The sequence below is a fragment of the Marmota marmota genome, unplaced genomic scaffold, assembly GCF_001458135.2.
Source record: "Marmota marmota marmota unplaced genomic scaffold, marMar, whole genome shotgun sequence".
NCBI lineage: Eukaryota > Metazoa > Chordata > Mammalia > Rodentia > Sciuridae > Marmota > Marmota marmota.
The window spans coordinates 29,114,848-29,138,999 of NW_025999990.1; the positions used below are offsets into that span (position 1 = coordinate 29,114,848).

The window sequence follows — 24,152 nt, forward strand, 5'->3', positions numbered from 1 at the left end:
GTACTCAGCAGGACCCGGACCGAGAAGCAGTTTCCGCGGGCTCCTTAGCCCTGGGCCAGAGCAGTACCGGGAGCCGGAACTCGGCCTCTCCGTGCTCGGTGTATGCTCTGATGGGAACAGGCTCCAAGAAGCAGTTTCCGCGGGTTATTTAGCACTGAGCCTGAGTAATTTGTCTGCAAGCCGCAGGCGAATGGCAGCCTGAAATTACCTGTTCTATGGCTGAATGAGCTGCAATCAGACGAAAACAGGGATGGTGACGTCAGCTCTCCAAGATGGTGGCCGCTGGCCTCCTCTGTGGTCTGACCGGTGTGGAGAACTGAATTGGACAGCTTCCTTCCCTTGTCTCAAACCCAGAATTCAGCACTTAGTACGGTAATTGCACAGCTGGCAGAAGCCCACGGAAACTGCAGTGCTGTATCCCTGCGTCGCTATCTCCTCGTTTCCCAGCGCGCGCCGCAGACTCTAGCCGCGGGGCGATTTGCTGAATAAGCAGTTTGACCCTCCGTGCGGACAAATCTCTCGCGTTTGAGCCCCCGTAGCCAATCCTCGTGCGATGGAAATCCTTCCTCCAGGTTCCGGAGCACCCCACTATTGCTGGAAATTCCTAACAAGATAGCCTTTAGCCGTCCTGACTCGTCATTCTCCCACACTGTGACGCGGCACACGGGGGCAAAGCACTCCCCTCGCCGCCATCTTCCCCTTTCCTCAGTGTAGTTTTAATTTGCATTTCTCTAATTGCTAGAGATGTTGAACATTTTTTTCATATATTTTTTGAGCATTTTGTATTTCTTCTTCCATGAAGTGCCTATTCAGTTCCTTTGCCCCATTTATTGGTTGGGTTATTTGGTTTTTTTAGTGTTAATTTTTTTCAGTTCTTGTAAATTCTAGAGATTAATGCTCTGAGGTGCAGGTGGTAAAGATTTTCTTCCTTTCTGTAGGCTCTCTCTTAATGTTCTTGTTTGTTTCCCTTGCTGTGAAGAAGCTATTTAGTTTAATGCCATCCCATTTATTAATTCTTGATTTTGCTTCTTGTGCTTTAGGAGTCTTTATTTAGGAAGTCTGTTCCTAAGCTGATATAATGGAGAGTTGGGCCTACTTTTTCTTCTAGCTTGTGCAGGGTCTCTAAGGTCCTTGATCCACTTTGAGGTTTGTACAGGGTGAGATACAGGAATTCAATTTCATTCTGCTATATATGGTTTTCCAGTTTTCTCAGCACCATTTGGTGAACAGTCTATCTTTTCTCCAATGTATGTTTATGGTGCCTTTGTCTAGTATGAGATAACTGTAATTATGTGTGTATGTCTCTGTGTCTTCTATTCTGTTCCATTGGTCTTCAATTCTATTTTTGTGCCATTACTATGCCTTTTTTGTTAGTACAGCTCTGTAGTACAATTTATTATGCTTCCTGCTTCTCTTTCCTTGCTCCTCACCTTTGGCTATTCTGGGTCTCTTATTTTTCCAAATGAATTTCATGACTGCCTTTTCTATTTCTATGAAGAACATCATTGGAATTTTTATGTTAATTGCGTTAAATCTGTATAGTGCCTTTGGTATGGCCATTTTGACAATATTAATTCTGCCTGTCTGAAAACATGGGAGGTCTTTCCATTTTCTAAGGTCTTCTTCAATTTATTTCTTCAGAGTTCTGTAGTTTTCATTGTAGTAGTCCTTTACCTCTTTTGTTACATGGATTCCCAAGTATTTTATTTTAATTTTTTGAGGTTATTGTGAATGAAATAGTTGTTTTCTCTTTCAGCTTATTTGTCATTAGTGTATAGGAACACAATTGATTTATGTGTGTTAATTTTATATCATGCTACTTTGTTGAATTCATTTATGAGTTCAAGAAACTTTTTGGTGGAGTTTTTTGGGAATTTTTATAGAATCACGTCATGGACAAAGTCAACTGATTTTTAACAAAGATGCTAAGAACACACATTGGAGAAATCATAGTTTTTTCAATAAATGGTGCTACTAAAATTGGGTATCGTTATAGAGAAAAATGAACCCCTACCTCTTACCAATTACAAAAATCAACTCAAAGCCAAGCATGGTGGCACATCCCTATAATCCCAGCAACTTGGGAGTCTGATATAGGAAGATCTTAAGTTTGAGGCCAGTCTCAGCAACTTAGCAAGACTCCAAGCAAATTAACTTTATCCTGTCTCAATAAAATAAAATAAAATAAAAATAAATAAGGAACTGGGGATGTTGCTCAGTTGTTATGCACCCTGGGAACAATCCCAAATACAATATACAAAAAAAAAAAAAAAAGAATCCCAACTCAAAATGAATTAAAGACTTATAAATATAAGACCTGAAACAAAGAAACTATTAGAAGACAACATTTTAGGATATTGTAAAGGGCAAGGTACTTTAGATAAGACTCAAAAAGCATAGGCAATCAAACCAAAAATAGACAAATGGGATTACATCAAACTAGAAAAGCTTCTGCCCAGAAAAAGGAACACTGATTAGAGTGAAGAGACAACACAGAAAGTGGAGAAAATATCTACAAACTACACGTATGACAAGGAGTCCAGAATATATAAGAAACTTTAAAAACTCAACAGCAAATAAATAAATAAAAATTTGTAAGAGATCTAAACAGACATACCTCAAAAGAAGACTTACAAATGGCCAGAAGGTATATGAAAACAACAAAACACTTCGACAGCCTTTTTCTTTGTAAACTTTTTCATACTGTCACTCTATTTACTCTTTCAGATTCTCACATGCAGCCTAATTTACTAATGGAATCTTTGGTTTCATTTTCCCTACTCAGACTCTTTCCCTCTCTTTCCACTGAACACACACACACACACACACACACACCTACCTCTAATTTGTGTGTTTCAGATAAGAAGGTTAGGTTCTTATCCATGGCCTATCAAAATTATATCTTGTCTTCTCTGAGTTATCTTATTAAGTAACTCTTATAGAAATCTTTTCCTTCTGTTTCTTTCCTAGCCCTTACATTCTGAATAAATAATAAATATTGGTATATTTGCCTAATTCTACAACTAGAGTACTAATGGCTTCCTTATCTCTTGGGAAGGACTTAGCAAGGTTTACTTATTTAAATTAGTAGAGGTTTAATAAGATTTTCTTTTGACTTGCTGAATATTATATGAAAGTAAAAAAATGGTCTGATTTTTTTAGGAGTCTGCAGAATTACAAAACTGTTAATTCATGAGGGTCATCTTTGCATAGTCAATAAACAAACATCAAACAAACTCACTAAAAACAAACCAAAGGACCTATAAACAGTCAGAGTTGTTGTGAGTTTGTAAGTCATTACCATCTTTCACGCGATAATTACCTTCCAATGGTTTGGCTCAGCTGTGCCCTACTATTTGCTCTTATTTGTCATTAAGTCCTCACACATTATTTATTTTCATGCTATAGCATTTATGCAGGAAGGCAGCGATGTAAGCTCCCTTGCCTGTGATTCTTCCAACAGATAATAGAAAATAAATTGCAATTAGATTTTGGTAATTGTATATAATTAACTCAAAATGAGCTGTTAATTATAAAAAAATATGTTTTTCACTTTCTCATTATCTCATTTATTTTAGTTCCAAATTCTTAATGCTTCACTTGAGTAAGTTTAATATTTTAAACATACAGAGTATTTTTAATACTAGCATAATTTAAATTTCCAAATAAACAAAATCTAGTTTAAAATTAAATTTTATCTAGGGAGTTCTATTAAAGTCAAAGAGCTTGCAAGGTAGAGAGAAGGTCATTCTCATAACAATTCTTGATTATATGTTCTACAATCAGCAGGCATTCTAGCTTGAATATTCTATGAAGGCTGCTAGAGGCGGTACAGTATTCTCCCCTGACCTCTCCCTGACCTTTTCCTAGGGTACGTGGCGACAACATCATTGCCTTAATCATCTGAATCAAGAAAATGCTGAATTTATTGTCTTTATCTCTTTTAATCTCACATTAGATTAAATAATTTATGAGACAGAGAATTCTTGGCTTTCCAATGACTGCCAGACATTAGAAGAAGTTGCAAGAGTTTCTTCAAATTCTTAAAATGTATAATAACATTTTGAAAGGTCTACAAGTATATCAGAGGCATATTAAAAATATATTTTTGAAGCAGTGTATATTTTTTTAAATTTAGAGTATGCATGCCAGATGCCTGGAAACCTTGAAGCATGTTCAATCCTTCAGTTAGAGCACAAATTTCTAAAGCATTCACCATCCCTATCTGACTGTAAGTAATGAAAACTTTTATAAATGGCAAGTGGGGGAGTATGAATTGCTACAATCTTTTGGAAAAGAAAATTAACATGGTCTATTATAATTTATAATTATAAATTATATCAAAATAGCCTTTGTAAAAATAACTTCTGACCTAGCAATATTATCCTTGAGAATTTCTCCTAAAAAAGAAACAAAAGTACCAGAACATAAGAATGTATTACAATCGTACTTTTATAATATTGTGCATAGTATTAAAGAACTTAAATGTTCTGCAATACAAAACATGGCTGGAAAAGTTACGGTGCATATGTAAACAATGAACTGTCATGCATTTATAATAAATAATGAATTAGTATTTCTATTAGTTTTTTATAGCTGCTACAACAAATTACCTCAACTTGACTGGCTTAAGCAACATGAATGTATTATTCCACAGTTTTGTAAGTCTGACAGAGGTCTCACTGAAAGGACTGGGCTAACATTCAGGTGTTGGAAGGGCCATGTTCCTTTCTGGAGCCGTAGAAGACAAATTCTTTCCTTGCTCATTTGGGTTATTAGCAGATTTCAGTTCCTTGCAGTTGGAGATCCCCTGCAGGTGGCTGCTTCTACTTTCATTCTTTGGCCTGTGACCTCATTCCTCCATCTTCAAATGCCAGCAACAGCCGACTAGGTCACTTTCATGCTTCTAATTTCTCTTCCTCCCCTCCCATGTCTCTGACCCAGCAGGGGAAGTGTCTCCACTTTTTTTTTTTCTTTTCCTCTTTTGGTGCTGGCTATAAGTTTCCCTATTTTTAAGCACTTGTATGATTAGATTGGGCCCACTCAGAGAATCCAGGACTATGTCTCCATATCAAGGTCCATCCCCCTCTATCACATCTGCCTTTAAAGTCTATTGCTGCCAGGCACAGTGGCACATGCCTGTAATCCCAGTGGCTCAGGAAGTTAAGGCAGAAATATCTTAAGGTCAAAGTCAGCCTCAGTAACACAGTGAGGCCCTAAGCAACTTAGTGAGACTCTATTTCAAAAAGATAAAAAGGGCTGGGTACATCCCTCAGTGGTTACGTGCCCCTGGGTTTAATCCCTCATACCAAAAAAATAAATAAATAAAATTGAAAAATAAAGAAATAAAGTCCCTTTGCTATATAAGGTAACATATTCAAGAATTCCAGGGATTAGAGCATGGACATCTTGGGACAATTATTCTGCTTACTAAAGTTCTATATCTAAGGATCTGATAATAATCATCAAGTAGCATTCAAAGAAAAAATATGATGTGTTGTCTGATGTCCAGTGTGCACAGATGTCTGTATTTGTGCACATACAGAAAGGTTTAGAAGGATACACATAAGGGATCTAATACTAATTTAACCAAGACAGTCAGCATAGGGAATGGAAGATGGGGTGAAAGATAAATGATATTTTCTTGATACGCCTTTGAATGTTTTACTTTTTATATGAGAAATGTTTATTTTTAAATTTTACAAAGTTTAGGCAAAATATTTTTTTAATATTTATTTTTTAGTTGTAGTTGGACTTAATACCTTTAGTCTATTTATTTATTTATTTATTTATGTATGTATGTGGTTCTGAGGATGGAATCCAGGGCTTCACATGTGCTAGGCGAGTGCTCTACCACTGAGCCACAAACCCAGCCATAGGTTGGGTTTTAATATTAATATTAAATATTATTAATATTAATTAGTATTAATAATACTTAATATTTTAAGATGCATTAGAATTTAAACACACAACACATACATAAGGAAGATCTAGAAGTTATATACTAAGATAATTCTAGATGATATTATGAATATATTTTCTTTTTTTTTTTGGCTTATCAGCAATTTTTTTAATATGGTAGGCAAATAAGAAAGGAAATAAGTAAAGATATAAACATGAATAGCACTAATAAGTAAATATTTTGAATTAAAAACAATTCAACATAAAGTTTTGACATTTCAACTACAGAAATGTAATGCCCTTACATAAAAACTGTGGACATAGCCAGGAAATGAAAATTCTACAAAGCAGTAGCAGAAAGGGTTAAAAAAAGACACAGAAAAATTTTCATCCTAATCGAATACTGGGAAACTGAAAATGACAACAGAATTCTATCTTTCCACTTATAAAATTGCCAAATGTTATTTAATTTTTCAAATCACCATTGGCTAGCCAATTTACCTCTGTTCCCTTCTGGCACTGCTTAAAAATAACAGTAAAAGAATAGAAACAACAAAAAATCTATGTGGCTGCACAAAATTTCAGAAGCCTGGAAAGCAGATGGATGAGTTGAAACTCAATTAGCCAACTAGAAATATTAAAACAGAAGTATCTGCTAGTTGTGGTATAGGAACAGATAACGTGAATGAAGGCCAGTGAAGGTCAGGCCTAAGGAGGAAGTGAAAGCACAGCTGGATGAAAAATCTCTCACAGATTTAAAAAGCCAAGATGCCCTCCTTATCTGTCCCCATCTGGTGGTAAAGACTGGAGGTTTACCTCCACGAAAAGGTGAAAAATAGAGTTATGGGCATAAATTCCATACAGTTAAAAAGGGGACTAGGTGAAAGCCTACATAATAATAAGGGATGGGTGTTTTTTTTCTTCCACTGGGCTCCCCTCATTGGTAGCTACTGTGGTTTGAATATTAAATGCCCCCCAAAGGCCCGTATAATAAAGGCTTGATTGCCAACCTGGATGCTACTGGGAGGTAGTAGAACCTTTAGGCTGTGGGGCCTAGTGGAAGGAAGTTAGGTCACTGGGGGTATGCACTTGGAGGGAATGTTGGGACCTCAATCCCCCCCTCCCCTCCCCTCTCCTCTCTGTTTCTTAAAATAAACCTTTCCTCCTTTTAAGTGTAATTTTCTCAGGTATTTTCAGCAATGAAAATATGACTAAAAAGGAAGCCAAATTTATATAATGCTCCTATTTCTTCTTCCAACCCAGGCATAAAATTTACCGATAGGAGAACTGCCCACCCAAAAGAAGGGACCTAAGGGCAAGGGGTAAAGGGTCACCAGGGTTTCTACCTGATCACAATGAAGTCCATTAGTTGAGAAAGCCTGCTTATATATACTCAGAGCTTTCAATAGCCTTTTACTGTTTTGCTCATAAATATAAATGAATCATCAGACATTTGTGGGAAAAAGAAAATTGAATTTGATGAAAACAGAAAGAATGCACTAAAAACAAAAGAAACTTCAAAAATTATTATAAATATCTTCTAAGGTAAGACAAAATATCATACATACAAAACAAGAATGGAACATTCATAGAGTAAGTTGTCCTTGGAAGTTGATCATTAAAGCAGTAATAAAATTCAATAGAAGCACTGAAAGATAAAGTTCAGGAAATCTTAGAAACTAGGAAAAAAGACAAATATGAAAGGAGAGAAAAATAAGAAAATGAAATGATTCTGAGAGATTCAACATCTGAATGTGAGGAGTTCTGGGAAGAAGCATTATAAAAAGTGAGGTTGGACACAGTGACAAAGAAAATTTCCCTAAACTGAAGGAAGTTTCTTCATTGAAAGAGTCCACTGATTGTGCAGTATACTGAATGAAAAAGGCCCAATTTTAATGCACAGCAGCATTCATTTTAAAAAAATATTTATTTAGTTGTAGATGAACATACAGTACCTTTATTTATTTATATGTGGTGCTGAGGATGGAACCCAGTGTTTCACATATTCAAGGCAAGCATTTTACCACTGAGCTACAGTCCCAGCCAGCATTCTTTTTTTTTTTTTTAATTTTTTATTGTTGGCTGTTCAAAACATTACATAATTCTTGATATATCATATTTCACACTTTGATTCAAGTGGGTTATGAGCTCCCATTTTTACCCCAAATACAGATTGCAGAATCACATCAGTTACACATCCATTGATTTACATATTGCCATACTAGTGTCTGTTGTGTTCTGCTGCCTTTCCTATCCTCTACTATCCCCCCTCCACTCCCCTCCCCTCGCCTCTTCTCTCTCTGCCCCCTCTACTGACATTCATTTGTCCCCCTTGTATTATTTTTCCCTTTCCCCTCACTTCCTCTTGTATCTACTTTTGTATAACTCTGAGGGTCTCCTTCCATTTCCATGCAATTTCCCTTCTCTCTCCCTTTCCCTCCCATCTCTCATCCCTATTTAATGTATCTATCATCTCATATACTTATTTTAGGTAAGAACACTTAAGATCTACTCTCACCAATTTTCAAAGCAAAATACATTGTTCGCTATAATCATCATGCTGTATAGACCTCCAGAACTTATTCATCCTGGCTAAATGAAACTTGGTACTCTGACCAATATCTTTCCATTCCCCCAACCCTCCTGGCCCTTTTGGCAATCACCACTCTACTATTTGCTTCTATGAATTTGACTATTTTTTGGTATCAGAAGTTGAACCCAGGGGTGCTTAACCATTAAGCCACATTCCCATCCCTTTTTAATTTTTTTATTTTGAGACAGGATCTCACTAAGTTGCTTAGGACCTCACTAAGTTGCTGAGGTTGGCTTTGAACTTGTAATCTTCCTGCTTCAGCTTCTAGAGCTGCTGGGATTACAGGCATGTTCCACCAAGCCAGCTGAATTTGATTTCTTTAAAGTTCACAAGTAAATGAGATCATGTAATATTTGTTTTTCTGTGCTAAATAGACATTTTTAAACTCTAGAGAAAATAATTTATTATATAGAAATTAAATTTAGTAATTATAAAGTACAAGGTTTAGCTATGCATACAGTATTTACAGTCTTAAAACTATTTTGATATAGACATATTGAGAGGACAGATGGAAGGAAATAGTGTGTTTGGATGTGTTATTAAAGAGAGGGGGAGAGGGAGAAAAGTAGAGACAGAAAAACACAGGGAGGGATGTCCCAGAGGGAAGAAAGAAAAAAGGAAGAAAAGGAGACATTAAATGGTTATTGGTGAGGGCTAAATCATCTTCCACGGCAAAATGTCAATGCTTCATGATCATATAAGTTTGAAGTAAAAAAATAGGTAACATCTAAAATAGTTAAAACTGTTTGTTGAAGGAGGATATCAGCAACATGCCAAAACAGAACTTCCAAGTACTTGCTTCTCACTGTAAATAATCAATGTGAACGGGCTGGAGCTGTAGTTCAGTGCGCAGACTGCTTGCCTAGTATGCACAAGGCACTGGCTTCGATCCTCAGCACCACATAAAAATAAACGCATAAAATAGAGGCATTCTGTCCATCTACAACTACAAAAAAATTTTTTAAAAAATCAATGTGAACAACTCTCCAACATGAAATCTTCGCAAGAGCTAAGGAAAGCAGGTGATAGAGTATAGCACCCATTTGTTCCACAGAAGTAAGATGTACTGAAGAGGGCAGGAAGGACAGTTTTATACTACTGCTATCAGTCCTCCCCTAACTCCAGGCAGTACAGTGAGAAGAGACCTTCCATAAGGAAGAAGAAGAGAGAAGTGAGCGTCAGACTTTGTTCCAGATCTCCAAACCAAGTCTGCCCCTGTAAAACCCAGTGTTAGGTAGATAGATGCACATGGTCCCAGACACCAGGCAGCAAGGCCCTCCTTGGCACCAGGTAGGATCTTTCTGCCTCAGACTCCGGACCTGCCTGGCAAATTTCAATTTCTTCCCTAGGCCCACTTCACCACTAGCTCACCTCAAAGGCCCCAGGCTCTGGGTGAGTCCCAGTGCCAGGCTGTTCCCTTACAGCTCTGATTTAGGGGCTGCCCCAGTACCAAGTCAGCCTCTACAGACTCAGGCTCACACAGCTAGCACTATGCTAGACCAAATGGCTTCAGGTTTTAGGCCTGCCGGATCACCTGGCCAGCCCCTGCAGCCCAAGTCATCAGGCTAATCTGTGGATCCAGCCTCTAGACTGGCCCCAGCAGCTGTAGTCTCCAGACCTGCCTCTCGCAGACAGCTCCCATGGTCCCAGGATTCAGCTCAGCCCAGTGCCAGGCCAGTCCAATGGACCTACCCTCCAGGCTAGCCTCTGTGGCTTAGAGTTTGAGTCCAAGCAAGTTAACTGCCTGTTATCACAAAGAAGTCAACACTGTTCAGAGGAATATAACTAAATTTCAGAGCCATTCACAATGACCATAACAAATCTAAAATTACTAGACATATAAAAAACCAGGAAAACATGATTAATACTCAGGGAAGACAACATAAACCCCAAGATGACTCAAGTGTTAAAAGTAGCACTTGAAAGGAATTATAACCATACTCAAGAAAATAAGGAAAAATATGCTTGTGATGAATAAATTACAAAATCTCATCAGAGAAATAAAATTATAACAAAAATCCAAATGAAAATTTCAGAAGTGAAATACACGACCAAAACTTAAAAAAAAAAAAAAAAAAAACCCTTAGGGTTTAACGACAGATTGAAAGTAACAGATAAAACTTGAGGATAAGTTGATCGTAATTATTCAATATAAAGAACAAAAACAAAGATTTTTAAAAATTAGCAGTTATCAGGCACTTATGAAATAATATCTACAGGTTTACTATATACATAGTTGGAATACTAAAAGGAGAGAAGAAAGAGAATAGAGAGAAAAAAAGAAAAAACAATGGCCTCAAATACCTAAAATTTCATAAAGTGAGAATTCTTAAACATTGCCTTGAGGGCATAAATGGAATTAACTTTTATAGAAAACAATCTGGCAATATGAATCTACAATCTTACATATATTCATATATGTTTTAGTTATTAATTGCACTTATAGATATCTATGCCAAGGAAATAGGAAGAAATAAAGTAAAAAACTCAGAGAAATATTCTTTAAGAAATTATTTATAATAGCAAAATTCTGTATTATGGAATATCAGGCTAATTGGGGCATAATTGCCACATGTTAAATATTTGTTGAATGAATGAATGAAAAAAAATATAGAGACTTTTTTTTAAAATTTAGAGACAGGGTCTTACTGAGTTGCTTAGGCTGAGAGTTGCCCTACTCTCTGGACGGCTGAGGCTGGCTTTGAACTCATGATCCTCTTGCCTCAGCCTCCCGTGCTGCTGGGATTATAGGCATGTGCCACCACACCCGGCTATGAATGAATATATTTTCACAAAATATTTAATGAGATAAAAAATGTATGAAAAAGTAAATAAAAATCTATATAAGCATAGTCCCTATTACTTAATATGGAATATAAATAATATAAAGAAAAATAGGAGAAAGGGCTCAAAGATTATGAATGAATTTTTATTTTCTTCACATTTTTCTATATTTTTCAAAAAATTTTATGACAATTATTAATTTGGTCAAAAATAATAAAAATGAATATTAAGCTACAATTTGATGCCAAACATATTCTAAATATCTAAGTCCTTAGTATAATATCTTGCCTTCACCCAGCTCTTTTTACCTTGGTCCAGGATCACTCCCATTCATATCCAGATTGGGCTCTTGGGGTTTAGTAAATTCTTTGTCAGGAACCAGTTTTGTAGACTTAAATACAGCTTGAGTTCTTAACCTGTAAAAATAAATTTAGAGAATTTCTAATCCTGAGGAGCCTGAGAGGCTAACTGATAATCCCTGGAAAACTATGCTCTTCCAACTAGATCCATAGCTTCCCAGCAATCATTTTCAAATTAAACCTTTGTCAAAAATAAATGGGTAGACTGGATGTATAGCTGCAGCAGGTTCACAGCATGTGCACGGCCCTGGGATCAATTCCCCCACACCACTAACAAACAAATGGATAATTACTAAACATACATAAATAAGCACAAATTGACTTTGTTCTCTTTATTTATAAGAGAATAGTTTATGATATAATTTAAAAAGTCAAAATTATAGATGCTTTTGGAGTACTTTGAATCTATTCTCTAGAAATTTAAAGACTCACTCTATTGTTTAGTGTATTTTGGTCACTAAAGTCTAAACAGGAATTCTAGTAACTTAAGTATCATTAATCATGTCCAATATTATGTGGGAATTCCCCACTTCTAATAGTCACATGTCAAAGAGCTGGGTCTACAGCTCACTGACTAAATAGTTTCTCTGGGACACAGACAAATAAGAATTAGAAGACACCAAAATCCCATACTCACATGTTCTGAGAAGGCAAAGCTGTTGAAATCAGCACAAAAGTGATGTCAATTACTAATACCAAATATGTGACACTACCCATTCTCTGTTTTGTAGAAATGTTATCTGGTTCTTTGTATAAGTATATTCTTTAACTATAAAATCACACACCATGAAGAGGTAAAAACACCATTCATATGGTATCATCATTTTCTTATAATTGTAGCTATCTATACATAAGAATAAACAAAGAGATTATAAAGATTAATCACCCTTAGGAACTTATTGTTTATTTGAGACAACTGAGACTGATATTTGGTAGTGACACAGACGTAGGTAGGTTAAATGCAAATGTAAAATGTTAAAAATCAGGCAATTATAGAAGCAGTCAGAGCAGTGTTGGCAGCAGTGGTAGAAATGATGATGTTGAAGATATAAGACACCATTGAAGGAATGCACTTTCCATATACTGTTGCGCTGATCCTTATGACTACTCTATGAAGTAGTTATTTATTACTCTATATTTACAGATTGCTAAAGCAAGGCACAGACACATAATTCATCTAAGGTAACACATTTTTAAATGATAAAGGCATATTTTTTAATCATAATTAGGTATAAAGTACATATACTCAAGAATATTATAAGAGTGGGAAACAATGATAATTACTAATTTTTTTGTGATATTGAGGATTGAGCCCACACAACCTAGGCAAGTACTCAAACACTGAGCTACATCCCCAGCTCTTTTTTTTTTTTTTTTTAAACAGGGTACTGCTAAGTTGCCTTGGCTGGCCTTGAACTTGTGGTCCTCCTGCCTCAGCCTCCTGAGAACCTGAGATTATAAATGTGCACTGCAGTGTTGGACTAAATATCTATAATTAGCCTTAATTTTTATTCATAATACATACACTACTTTGCTCCAAAAAGGATTTAAGGTAGTTCTTGGCATGTGATAAACACTATTCTGGATAAATCCTCTCAGATCAGTCTAGAAAGGGTTCATAAAGATTTTGAAAACTCTTATTGACCATTGTGTAATATCAAGATAGCAGAATGAATTGTTAAGTAGAGTTTAAGTAAATGTTAATAACATGCTTAAGTGTTATTCCAATATGACAGGTTCATCCTCAAATTCTGAACTACTTTAAGAATTCTATACTACTCACTTGACAGTAATTATAGATTGTTTCCCAATATTATTCCTGAGCATTGTGAGCACCATAAACAATGCTTGTGCATGACAAGTATTACTTTAGTAATTTAATTAAAGTGAGGTTTTTTAATATATAAAATTTCAAATTATGTATAAATTTGAAAGTAGGATTATGTTATGTATACTGAGAGTCAAGACCAAGTCTTGCTGATTTGATACTCCTCTCATATAGTTTTGTATTGAATAGGGGGATTAGTAAATGTTTGCTTAAATAAGGGGAATTAAAATGAATTATAGAACTACATTTCACATCAAACAATAATGGGTCAATTTTGTATATGTGCAATAACTTAGCTAAGAAAGAAACTAGACCTAAAAATTTTAAGTAGAGGGGTTTTAACTGTGCTGTAATGAATAGATAAGGAGTAGATAAATGTAAAAGAGCAAAGTATATTTAAATCAGAAGAAAAGGTATGGTTTGAGGAAGAAATATAAATAGTATGTTAGGAACAGTTCAAGAAGATAAAACTTACCTTTGGTGAAAATTATATCTCAGTACAAGTGGGGCAAATGGGGAGAGAGGTGATTACAGATTATAAAAAGTTTTGCACACAAGTTTGAATAGATATTATAATCCAGTAGGAAATTCTTATGGGTTTTTAAAATCCAGAAGTGGTACCATAAAGGCAATGTCTTCTTAGGAGGATTCGTTTGAGATAGATATTCTTGGTATAGGATACTAATGTGCAGAAAGTTGAATATCAGATAAATTGTGAGTGATAAAATTACGTAAATCTAAAAAGTAGGCCAGAGAGTAGGGCAACTCTCAGCCTAGAAATATGAATTGTGATATTGATTAGTTAAATGGATAAATTTAGGCTCCTAGTTCTGCATTGTACCAGCTCACAACAGAAGACCAGCTTACTTTCAGGGCAAAAGTTAAGCAGAGGAATGAAAGATGAAAGCCATGGAATTAAAAATGCTCTGAGTTTTGGCTTATCTGGGCATCTCACTCACTTCTTGATAGAGGGAATTTTGTTTTATGACTAGAGCTTTAAAGGACAAATGAAATGGCAGAACTATGATGGCCAAGACTCACAAAGAGTCACAAAAACTCTTTAAAAGATGACTAAGGCCCCAGAAACTAGGCTGACCAGTTCTATGGATGGCGAGTATTACAAATGGACACCGTCTGATGGTTTATAAACATTTAGATCACAAGAACTTCCCAAGAAGATTGAAAATGTCCCAAAGGAATACCCAGGGGTTTCCTAAAGCTTGAAAGTAAATAATGTCTTCCAAAGGTAATTTCAATCTATCCAGGAGAATGCACTAAAGTCAAATAACAGCCATTTCAAGGAGGGGAATTTGGCAGAACATAAGACACAAACAAATTAAAAGGATATTAGCATAAAGAGATCTGAACCCAAGAAGGAACTTGAACGAGCTCAGTTGAGTTGTTTTTCAGATAAGTATAAATTTTAAGAGTTTTTTTAAAAAGTAACAAATTTCAAGGCTAATGACAGAAAATAGGCATTCTCCTCTTATTAGGAGACTTATATTATAGACCTTCCTGATAATTGTACTTTGCAAAGTATTTTGCTCACTTGATAAAAGTCTAATTTTTGAATAGAAAATGAAATATAGTTGATGAAATCTGAGTCCTATGAGTTACTGGATGAATGAAATTGGAAGAAAATTAGAAATCATTTGACCCATTGAATGCACTGAATGTTTACATATTTATGGCTGTCTTATTCACTAAAATCTCTAGGGAATTCCAGGTCTGGAACAGAAGTAAATATACTTCTCCCTACACCTGAAACTAAAACACCTAGATGTCATATTGAAATAAAAATCTCTGAAAAGAAATAGGACACAATGGGAAAAACATATCATTGAGATGGATCTTGTAATAAGACTTTAAAAGGTAAGCAGAAAAAGTAGACCAGATCTAGAGGAACAAGATGAGTTTCTAGGGCTTTCTTTTTGCCTCATACACCTTGGATATATTAGAAAAGTTGGCAACCCAGAAACTCCAAAGAAGAAGAGAGAGAGAGAAAAAGCTTGCCCTCTCTCACCAGAAAACTCCAAAAGCCTGGAGGAAGAGAGAGAGGGGGAGGGGAGGCACGAGAAGCCTGCCCTCTCTTATCAGAGAATCAAGAAAGAGGTAGTCCTACAAGGCAAAAAACTTCAAAACACTAAGTACCCTACTCCAGCCCCCAAATCATGGGAAAAACTGTAGCCTCACTTCCCTTATTCCAAACAAAGGACAAGTGGGAGGCTATTTTCCCATTTTCCACTAGCTCTAACAAGGCATCCAACCCCTCTGCTATAGTAGTGTCAGAGATCTTCCTGCTAAAATGGAATATCTGAGTAAAACTCAGAATATCTCATTCGAAAAGCAATTGAAAATCACTCAGCATATGAAGAAAATCTTACTGTATAAGAAAAAACTATCATCAGAAGCCAGCACCAAGATGATACAAATGTTGGAATTATCTAATATTAAAACATACATAATAGGAATGTTTCAAAAATCACTTCTGAACCTGCTTGAAACAACACAAAACAAAACACCCAGAAAAATCTCTGAAAAGAAATAGGACACAATGGGAAAAACATATCATTGAGATGGATCTTGTAAATAAGCGGAAGTATCTATTCTCACATAAGATAAAGTTGACTTCAAGCCAAAGTTAATCAGAAGAGACAAAGAAGGTCACTTCATAGTGCTTAAGTGAATCACACAACAACAGAAAATAGCAATTTTGCAAATACTTATGCCCCAAACAATGGAGCATCTTCTTATTTCAAACAAACCCTTCTCCATATCAAGAATCAAATAGACCATAACACAATAATACTGGGTGACTTTAACATGCCTCACATAAACTAGCTAGATCTCCCAAACAAAAACTTAATAAAGGGCTGGGGAAATAGCTCAGTTGGCAGAGTACTTGCTTCACTTGCACAAGACCCTGGGTTCAAACCCCAGCACCACATACACACACACAAAGTTAATAAAGAAGCTACAGAACTAAAATATATAATTAATAATTTAAACTTAACAGACATATATAGATTATTTCATCCATCAATTACTAAATACACATTTTTCTCAGCAGCACATGGAATATTTTCTAAAATAGACCATATCTTAGGCCATAAGCAACTATTTGCAAATACAAAAAACCAGAGATAATACCATATAGTCTATCAGACCATAATGGAATGAAACTAACTATAACATAGATCCACTATTGAATGATGAATGAATAGCAGATGAAATCAGAGGTGAAATTTAAAAAAAAAAAAGGAGCAAATGAGAACATAGATATAATATATCAAAATCTCTGGGACATTATGAAGGTAATTCTAAGAGGAAAGTTCATATCATTGAGCTCATACATTAAAAGAATAAAAAGATAGCAGGTAAATAATCTATCATTATATCTCAAGGCCTTAGAAAAGTAACAACAAGCCAACGCCAAAATCAATAAGACAGAAAATAATTAAAATCAAAGCTTCAATGAAATTGAGATTAAAAACTTCAAAAAATCAATGAAAGAAAAAGTTGGTTCTTTGAAAGAATTATCAAAACTGGTAAACCCTTAGCCAAGCTAATCAAAAGAGAGAAAAAACTTAAATTGCTAAAATCTGTGATGAAAAAAGGAAATATCACCATAGACATACTGAAATACAGAGGATAGCCAGAAATTATTTTGAAAATTTATACTCCAATAAGGTAGAAAATCTTGAAGTCATGGACAAATTCCTAAAGACATATGACCTACTCAAATTGAACCAAGAGTATATAGAAAATTTAAACAGACTAATTTTTAAGAAAGGAAATTGAAGCAATTATCAAAAGCCTACCAACGAAGACAAGCCCAGGACCAGAAGGATTCTCATTAGAGTTCTACCAAACCTTTAAAGAAGAATACCAATCCTCTTCAAATTATTCCAAAAAACAAAAAAGAAGGGAAATCTTCCAAACACATTCTATGAAGCTAGTATCATCCTTATAACAAAACCAGACATAGACATCAAGGAAACAAAACTTTAGAACAATGTCCTTAATGAACACAGATGAAAAATTTCTGAATAAAATATGGGAAAATTACATACAAAAACACATTAAAAAGATAATGCACCATGATCAAGGAGGTTTCAACTCACGAATCCAAGTTTGATTCAACATATGAAAAATCAATAAATGTAATTCATCACATACACAGACTTAAAGAAAATAATCACATTATTATCTCAATAGATGGAGAAAAAGCAATTGACAAAATATAGCACCCATTCATATTCAAAACACTAAAAAAACTAGGGAGAGTAGGAACATAACTAAACATACCCAAGGCCAACATCATTCTAAATGGAGAAAAACTAGAAGCATTTCCTCTAAAAATAGAAACAAAGACAGGGATGCCCTCTTTTACCACTTCTATTCAACATAGTTGAATAGAAAGAAAAAGTTGGTTTTTTGAAAGAATTATCAAAACACTACAAAAACTAGGGAGAGTAGGAACATAACTAAATATACCTAAGGCCAACATCATTCTAAATGGAGAAAAACTAGAAGCATTTCCTCTAAAAATAGAAACAAAGACAGGGATATCCTGGAAACTCTAGCCAGAGCAATTAGACAAAAGAAAAAAATTAAAGGTATAGGAAAAGAAGAGATCAAACTATCTCTGTTTGCCTATGACATGATTCTATATTTAGAAAACTCAAAAAAACTCCACCAGAAAACTTCTAGAACTCACAAATTCAGAAAGGTAGCAGGACACAAAATTAACACCCAGAAATCATCTGTGTTCCTATAATCCAATGACAAAGCAGCTGAAAAAAAATCAGCAAAACCATCTCATTCACAATAGCCTAAAAGAAAATAATATACTTGGGAATCAATCTAACAAAAAAAGTGAAGGACCCTAACAATGAAAACTACAGAACTCTAAAGAAAGAAATTGAAGGACCTTAGAAAATGAAAAGCTCTCCCGTGTTCTTGGGTAGGTAGAATTAATTTTGTTAAATGGCCATATTACCAAAAATGCTATACAGATATAATGCAATTCCCACCAAAATTCCAATGATGTTCTTCATAAAGGTAGAAAATGCAATCATAAAATTCATCTGGAAAAAGCTCAGAATAGCCAAAAGCAATCCTCAGCAAGAAAAAACAAAACAAAAAAAAAAAAAAAACGTAGGAGACACCATAATACCAGACTTTAAATTATACTACAGAGCTGTACTAACAAAAAAGTATTGTCACAAAAATAGAATTGAAGACCAATGGAACAGAATAGAAGACACAGATACATATCCACATAAATACAATTATCTTATATTAGACAAAGGCACCATAAATATACATTGGAGAAAAGATAGGCTATTCACCAAACGGTGCTGGGAAAACTGGAAATCCATATATAATAGAAATGAAATTGAACCTCTGAATCTCACCCTGCACAAAACTAAAACTAGATCAAAGACCTAGAAATTTAGACCAGAAACCCTAGAAGAAAATGTAGGTCTGATACTCCAACATTTTGGCTCAGGAACTGACTTCTTCAACAAGACTCATGAAGCGCAAGAAGTAAAATTAATAATTAATAAATGGCTTGGCATCAAACTAACATGGTTTTTTCACAGCAAAGAAAACAATCAAGAACGTGAAAAGAGAGCCTACAGAATGAGAGAAAATCTTTGTCACCTGCACCTCAAATACAGTGTTAATTTCTATGAAATAAAAAGAACTAAAAAAACCCATGAAAACAAAAACAAAAAACACAAATAACTCAATCAATAAATGAATAAAGGAACTATACAGAAATTTTTCAGAAGAAATATAAATGGTGAGTAGTAGGAAAGGCAATCTTCATGGTGACAAAATATGTCTGCTCTTTAATTGTAGTGATGGCTTTACATATCTACACATGTGGTAAAATGGCATACATAAAAATACAAACATGCATTGTATCGATATTAATTTAGCAGTTTTAATATTGTATTATACTTATGCTAGACATAGCCAACGGGGAAATCTGGGTGAAAGATCCATGGGAATTTTCTGTGCTGTTTTTTGCAACTTCCTGTGACTCAATACTTACTATGAAATAAAGTTTAAATATATATATATATATGAATATGTATACATTTTGCAATTTATACATATATAAAACTTGCTTAAATGCTGTGCTTCCTAGATCTCTTATATAAGCTAGGATAGTACAGAACAATATAGACTATATTATCATTATCCAGTATTATCTGAATATATAATGCTACACAAATGAATAGGATGCCTATTCTAATATTATTCATTTTCCCCTGCTAGACTGTACTCTCTTCAAAATAAAGACCAAACTTGAATCATTTCTTATCCTAGCATCTACAACAATACTTCACATATTCCAGACATTCAATGAATGCTTCTTAAATTAAGTTCCCAGGATAGCCTACACTAAGTGGAGGATTAGGGATTGGGATCATAAAAATGAAGCAACTGCAGTCTTTGGTGACAATCCTGTAAGAGCCTTCATTTTCATTTACTTTGAAAGCTTCCAGGTCTCTTCAATAAAGGGGGAAAAGAAAGAGGAGGATAACTTGTATGTCCCAGAAAAGTAGGTATTACATTGAGAAGAAAAATACCAGGACTCTCAAAGCAATTAAAATTTTACAAATATTAGGCATAATCTGTAAGTGAAAGAAAATCAACCCTAAGAAGTAAAAGAAAATAAACTGTCACTGTGTCTGTGATGCATGCATCTAGTAAGAATGTGTACAAGGGAAAATGGGCAATTTGACCAAGAAGGAAATGGCAGAGATAAAAAAGCACTTCCCTATGAAAACTTGCAATTTATTACTTTTAAAAAGTATGAATACTATATTTTATTGTTTTAAATAAAATTGTATGATTTATTACTATTTTTCTTGAATAAATTAAACAAATTTTATGATTCTGCTATGAAACTATTTTGACCACTATATAGTATTAGAATAGCAATTTAGCTTTGACACTGTTTTTAGGAAAGAACTGTTAAAATAACAGTTTAAATGTGAATAGGTTTATAAGAATCAGTTATTAAACAGGTTTTGCTTCATGACCAGAAAGGGTTAAACTTAGAAGGTTCCTATCATTTGTTACATATATTTATATAATGGCAGATAGACATAAATATGCAATGATGACAGCTAATAACACTTCTTCACAATCTGATTCCATACCCTGAAATTTCAAGTTTTTACTTAATACCTAAGAGTTGACATCAATTCTGTACAATGGTAGTATCATTTAAAAATATTATCTTTGAAATCCACCAAGTTACACTGGACTGCTCAGAGGTAGTTCTTCTAATCTAAAATTTTAGAAGACAAGGTAATCTTTCTTGTCTTTCACAGAAGACAGGACTTTACTTTGTAGGCATAGTCATGATACATTTTGACCAAGCCAAGAGCTGGAAGAATTTCTGTTCCTACACATCTGCTGAAGTAATATACCAACTACTTTATATGTGTTTTCCAAACTATAGACATTGTTGAAAAGAATAGGCAGGACTCACCAATTGTAATCTAGCCGAGACTGGTGAAGCTGCTGCTGTTTTAGGAGAAGTTTTGTCTCCTGCTGAGCCAGCAGATGCTGAAGACGCTCCTTTTCAATTTCCAGCTCCATTTTCTGAAGCATCAGTTGTTTCCTTCTATCTTCTGAGAGTTGCTTTTTGACATCAGTTTCACTGGGTTGCAGAGCCCCTCCACCATGCATGAGAGATCCCCAAGAAAGCCCACAATAACTGCATGATTCTGGATCTGTCTTGGAACATTGAGACACTATGCTTGTAGGATGGCTCTCATGCACATGATCTTCATTTTCAGAAGATCTGTGACCACGACACTGACTAGACAAACTAGGCTTAATATGTAGACATTCCTTCATCTTCAGTTCTTCTGGTGGAGGTTCCTCTGATGGTGCTGTATCCACTGGTTTTCTCCCTGGAGATTCATAATTACATATTCTGGTCTCTGATGACACCCTGTCTGGATTCTCTTTGGGATGATGAAAGGTTACTGGTTTCAAAGAATTGTTCCTATATTCCATATGAGATTCTGAAGCTGAGTCTTGGTTTGCAGACTTCGGCCTTCCCTTGGTTTGACTGCAAGTTTGTGGTTTGGCAACACTCAAGTAGGAACCATCCAGTTCTACAGATGAAGACCGGGGAGTACTTTTCCTATTGGTTACCTAAAAAAGAAAACAATGTCTCTTGTCAAATAAAAGCATGATAAAATAAGTTATTTCTTTTGGTCTTTCAAAAATCAATGATACGTGTTCATGTAAACAAAGCTCGTTTTATCTTCTTAAAAACTAAATGATAGTATTTCTTGGGGCTGGGGTTGTGGCTCAGCGGAAGAGTGCTTGCCTCACATGTGCGAGGCAATCCTTAGCACCATGTAAAAAAATAAAGGTATTGTGTCCATCTATAACTCAAAAAATAATTTTTTTAAAAATTAAATGATAGCATTCTTATAGCTAAGCAGATATGTGCCAGAAAACTATATTGGTTTTCAACCAAACTTCTACATATCAGAAAATCCATATAAGGATGAAAATAATATAGTGTTGCTACATGCTGCTTAAGTAAGAACTTTGATGATTTTAAGAGTTGCAAATAATGAAGGTTACATAAACTCAACTTTGAGAAAAGGGAAAAACATTAAGTTTAATGTCTAAAAATGTTTACTTTTGAATACTGAGCCAAGAAATCCATTCAGCCACCTTAAATACCCTTTGATTGGCCATTATACAGAACGGGATTTGATGTAAAACATTTTGCCTTATACTAAATAGGATGTTACTGCTAGAAATGTGATGAGTTTTTATAAATACCTTTACAAAACACAGATAAAACCAACCACTTTAAACAATATATAATTCTAAACAAAAACCGTTATTTAAATATAAACCATAGTTAATTTCAATTACAAACATAAGTGATTTTTCAATTAAGCTGTTCAACAGGATATAGTAGGACAGAAAAGATGTAGTTGCAAATTACTGCTGACAGGTCAAGACAGTGAGCTTTTCCTATATTTTAGCCTTAAGCTTGTTCTATCAGGGAGAACAAAACTCAGCCTGAGGGTAAATGATTCTCAAACTTTAGTATGTTTCAGAGTCATTTACTTCTCTGTCTCAATAACTTTTGAAGGCAGGAGCTAGATTTATATCTCTATATACACAGTATTGGGGCTTGTATATAATACATGCTCAGTAAGCATGGCTGTTTACATAAACTTAGGAAAAAATTCAAATTGGGTTATGGTTCACAGTAACTGAAGAAAATTTAGAATCCATGACTAGCCTGAATTAGTTAATTAGCAGGAGAAAGAGAAAAGACATTAAAAAACTCTCTGCTAGAGTCTAAATTTAATAAACTAAGCTATCTTATTAGTGGAGTTGAAGATAGACATTGCCTCTGGGACACATGAGAGTAACAACAGGCTTGAATGAGCCAGGTTCGGGTTTTTTTTCTAGGACTGATCCATGACTACTTTGGGATATTTACAAATACAATTTTTCTTAATTAAGACTTAAACTAATGAAAAGTCCTAAACTGCTTCTTCTAGCATACAGATTTAATATGAAACATTTAGATACATAATATTTTTAAGAATAAAAATATTTTTTAGTTGCAGATGGACACAATATCTTTATTTACTTATCTTTATGCACTGCTGAGGATCGAACCCTGTGCCTCACCGTGCTAGGCAAGTACTCTACCACTGATCCACAACCCCAGCTCCACAACCCCAGATACATAATATTAACTTAGATAACAAATTTCTAATTTAGAAAATCATAAATGAATTTTTAAAAATTGAGGCACAATTTCCAAATAATACACACTCTTTTATACATGGTTTCTTCAATTCAGCATAATTTTTGAATTGCTTCTGTTGTTACCAGAATCCTAACTCCAGCAGTTCCAAAAAACCAGGTCTACCTACCCATTTGCTCCAAAAAACTAAACAGAAAAGTTTTCAGTGAAACGCAGGAAAGAAAACCTTCACCAACATGGCCACAATGGGAAGGGAAAATGAGATCCAGCATTTCAGCAGGATTTTTAGGCTTAAATGGAGGAAAAATTGGGGCAAGGGTGAGAGGTCTGCATAATTAAACAGTTTTGGTAAAACTATGTTCTGGCTGATCATTATTTCAGTTCTGGTTCTGTGAGATTGCTCTGGAGAAATTTTTATCACTTGAGGGGTTAATTTCTATTTGTTGTGCAGGATGTTTATCAGACCAGTGATTCTGGAAGGTGAATGTTTCACTACAAATCCTGCTCTTCCATTACTCCATGTTATCACTTAAAAAAAAAAACCACTTCTTTAATGTCCACTTCAGTTAATGATCACAAGGCGATGCCCACATAACCATTATCCAAGAACTTAAACACTGCTTGCAGGGAGACCTTTCATGGCTGTTCTATCCCTCCTGCCAAAGGGAATGAGTATACTAAGTTTTACCTGATTAATTTCTTTGCTTCAATTCTTCTCTGATTAGATATCCACACCAGAGTTTAGTTTTATCTGTTTATTTTTTAAGTATAAATGAAACCACATGATATATATTCTTTTGTGTGTGGCATCTTTAACCCAACATTATATTTGTTAAATTAATCTATGCTGCTGTATGTAGCTGTTTTTTTTTTTTTTTTTTTTTTTTTTTTTTTTTTTTT

General features: G+C 34.8%; 1 protein-coding gene across 7 annotated transcripts in view; it reads right to left on the bottom strand.

The window, feature by feature from the left end:
* Kiaa1328 (KIAA1328 ortholog) overlaps positions 1-24,152 on the bottom strand; it is a 274,074-nt gene that overhangs the window by 102,530 nt on the left and 147,392 nt on the right. For 5 of the 7 annotated variants that reach the window (XM_048806310.1, XM_015482422.2, XM_048806314.1 and 2 more), the window contains 2 exons: positions 20,985-21,658; positions 11,587-11,694 (listed from right to left, as the gene is read on the bottom strand). In XM_048806310.1, the coding sequence (XP_048662267.1) occupies positions 11,587-11,694; positions 20,985-21,658 (782 nt within the window). The remainder of the gene's footprint in view (positions 1-11,586; positions 11,695-20,984; positions 21,659-24,152) is intronic. The other 2 variants (XM_048806311.1, XM_048806312.1) reach the window with 1 other exon arrangement.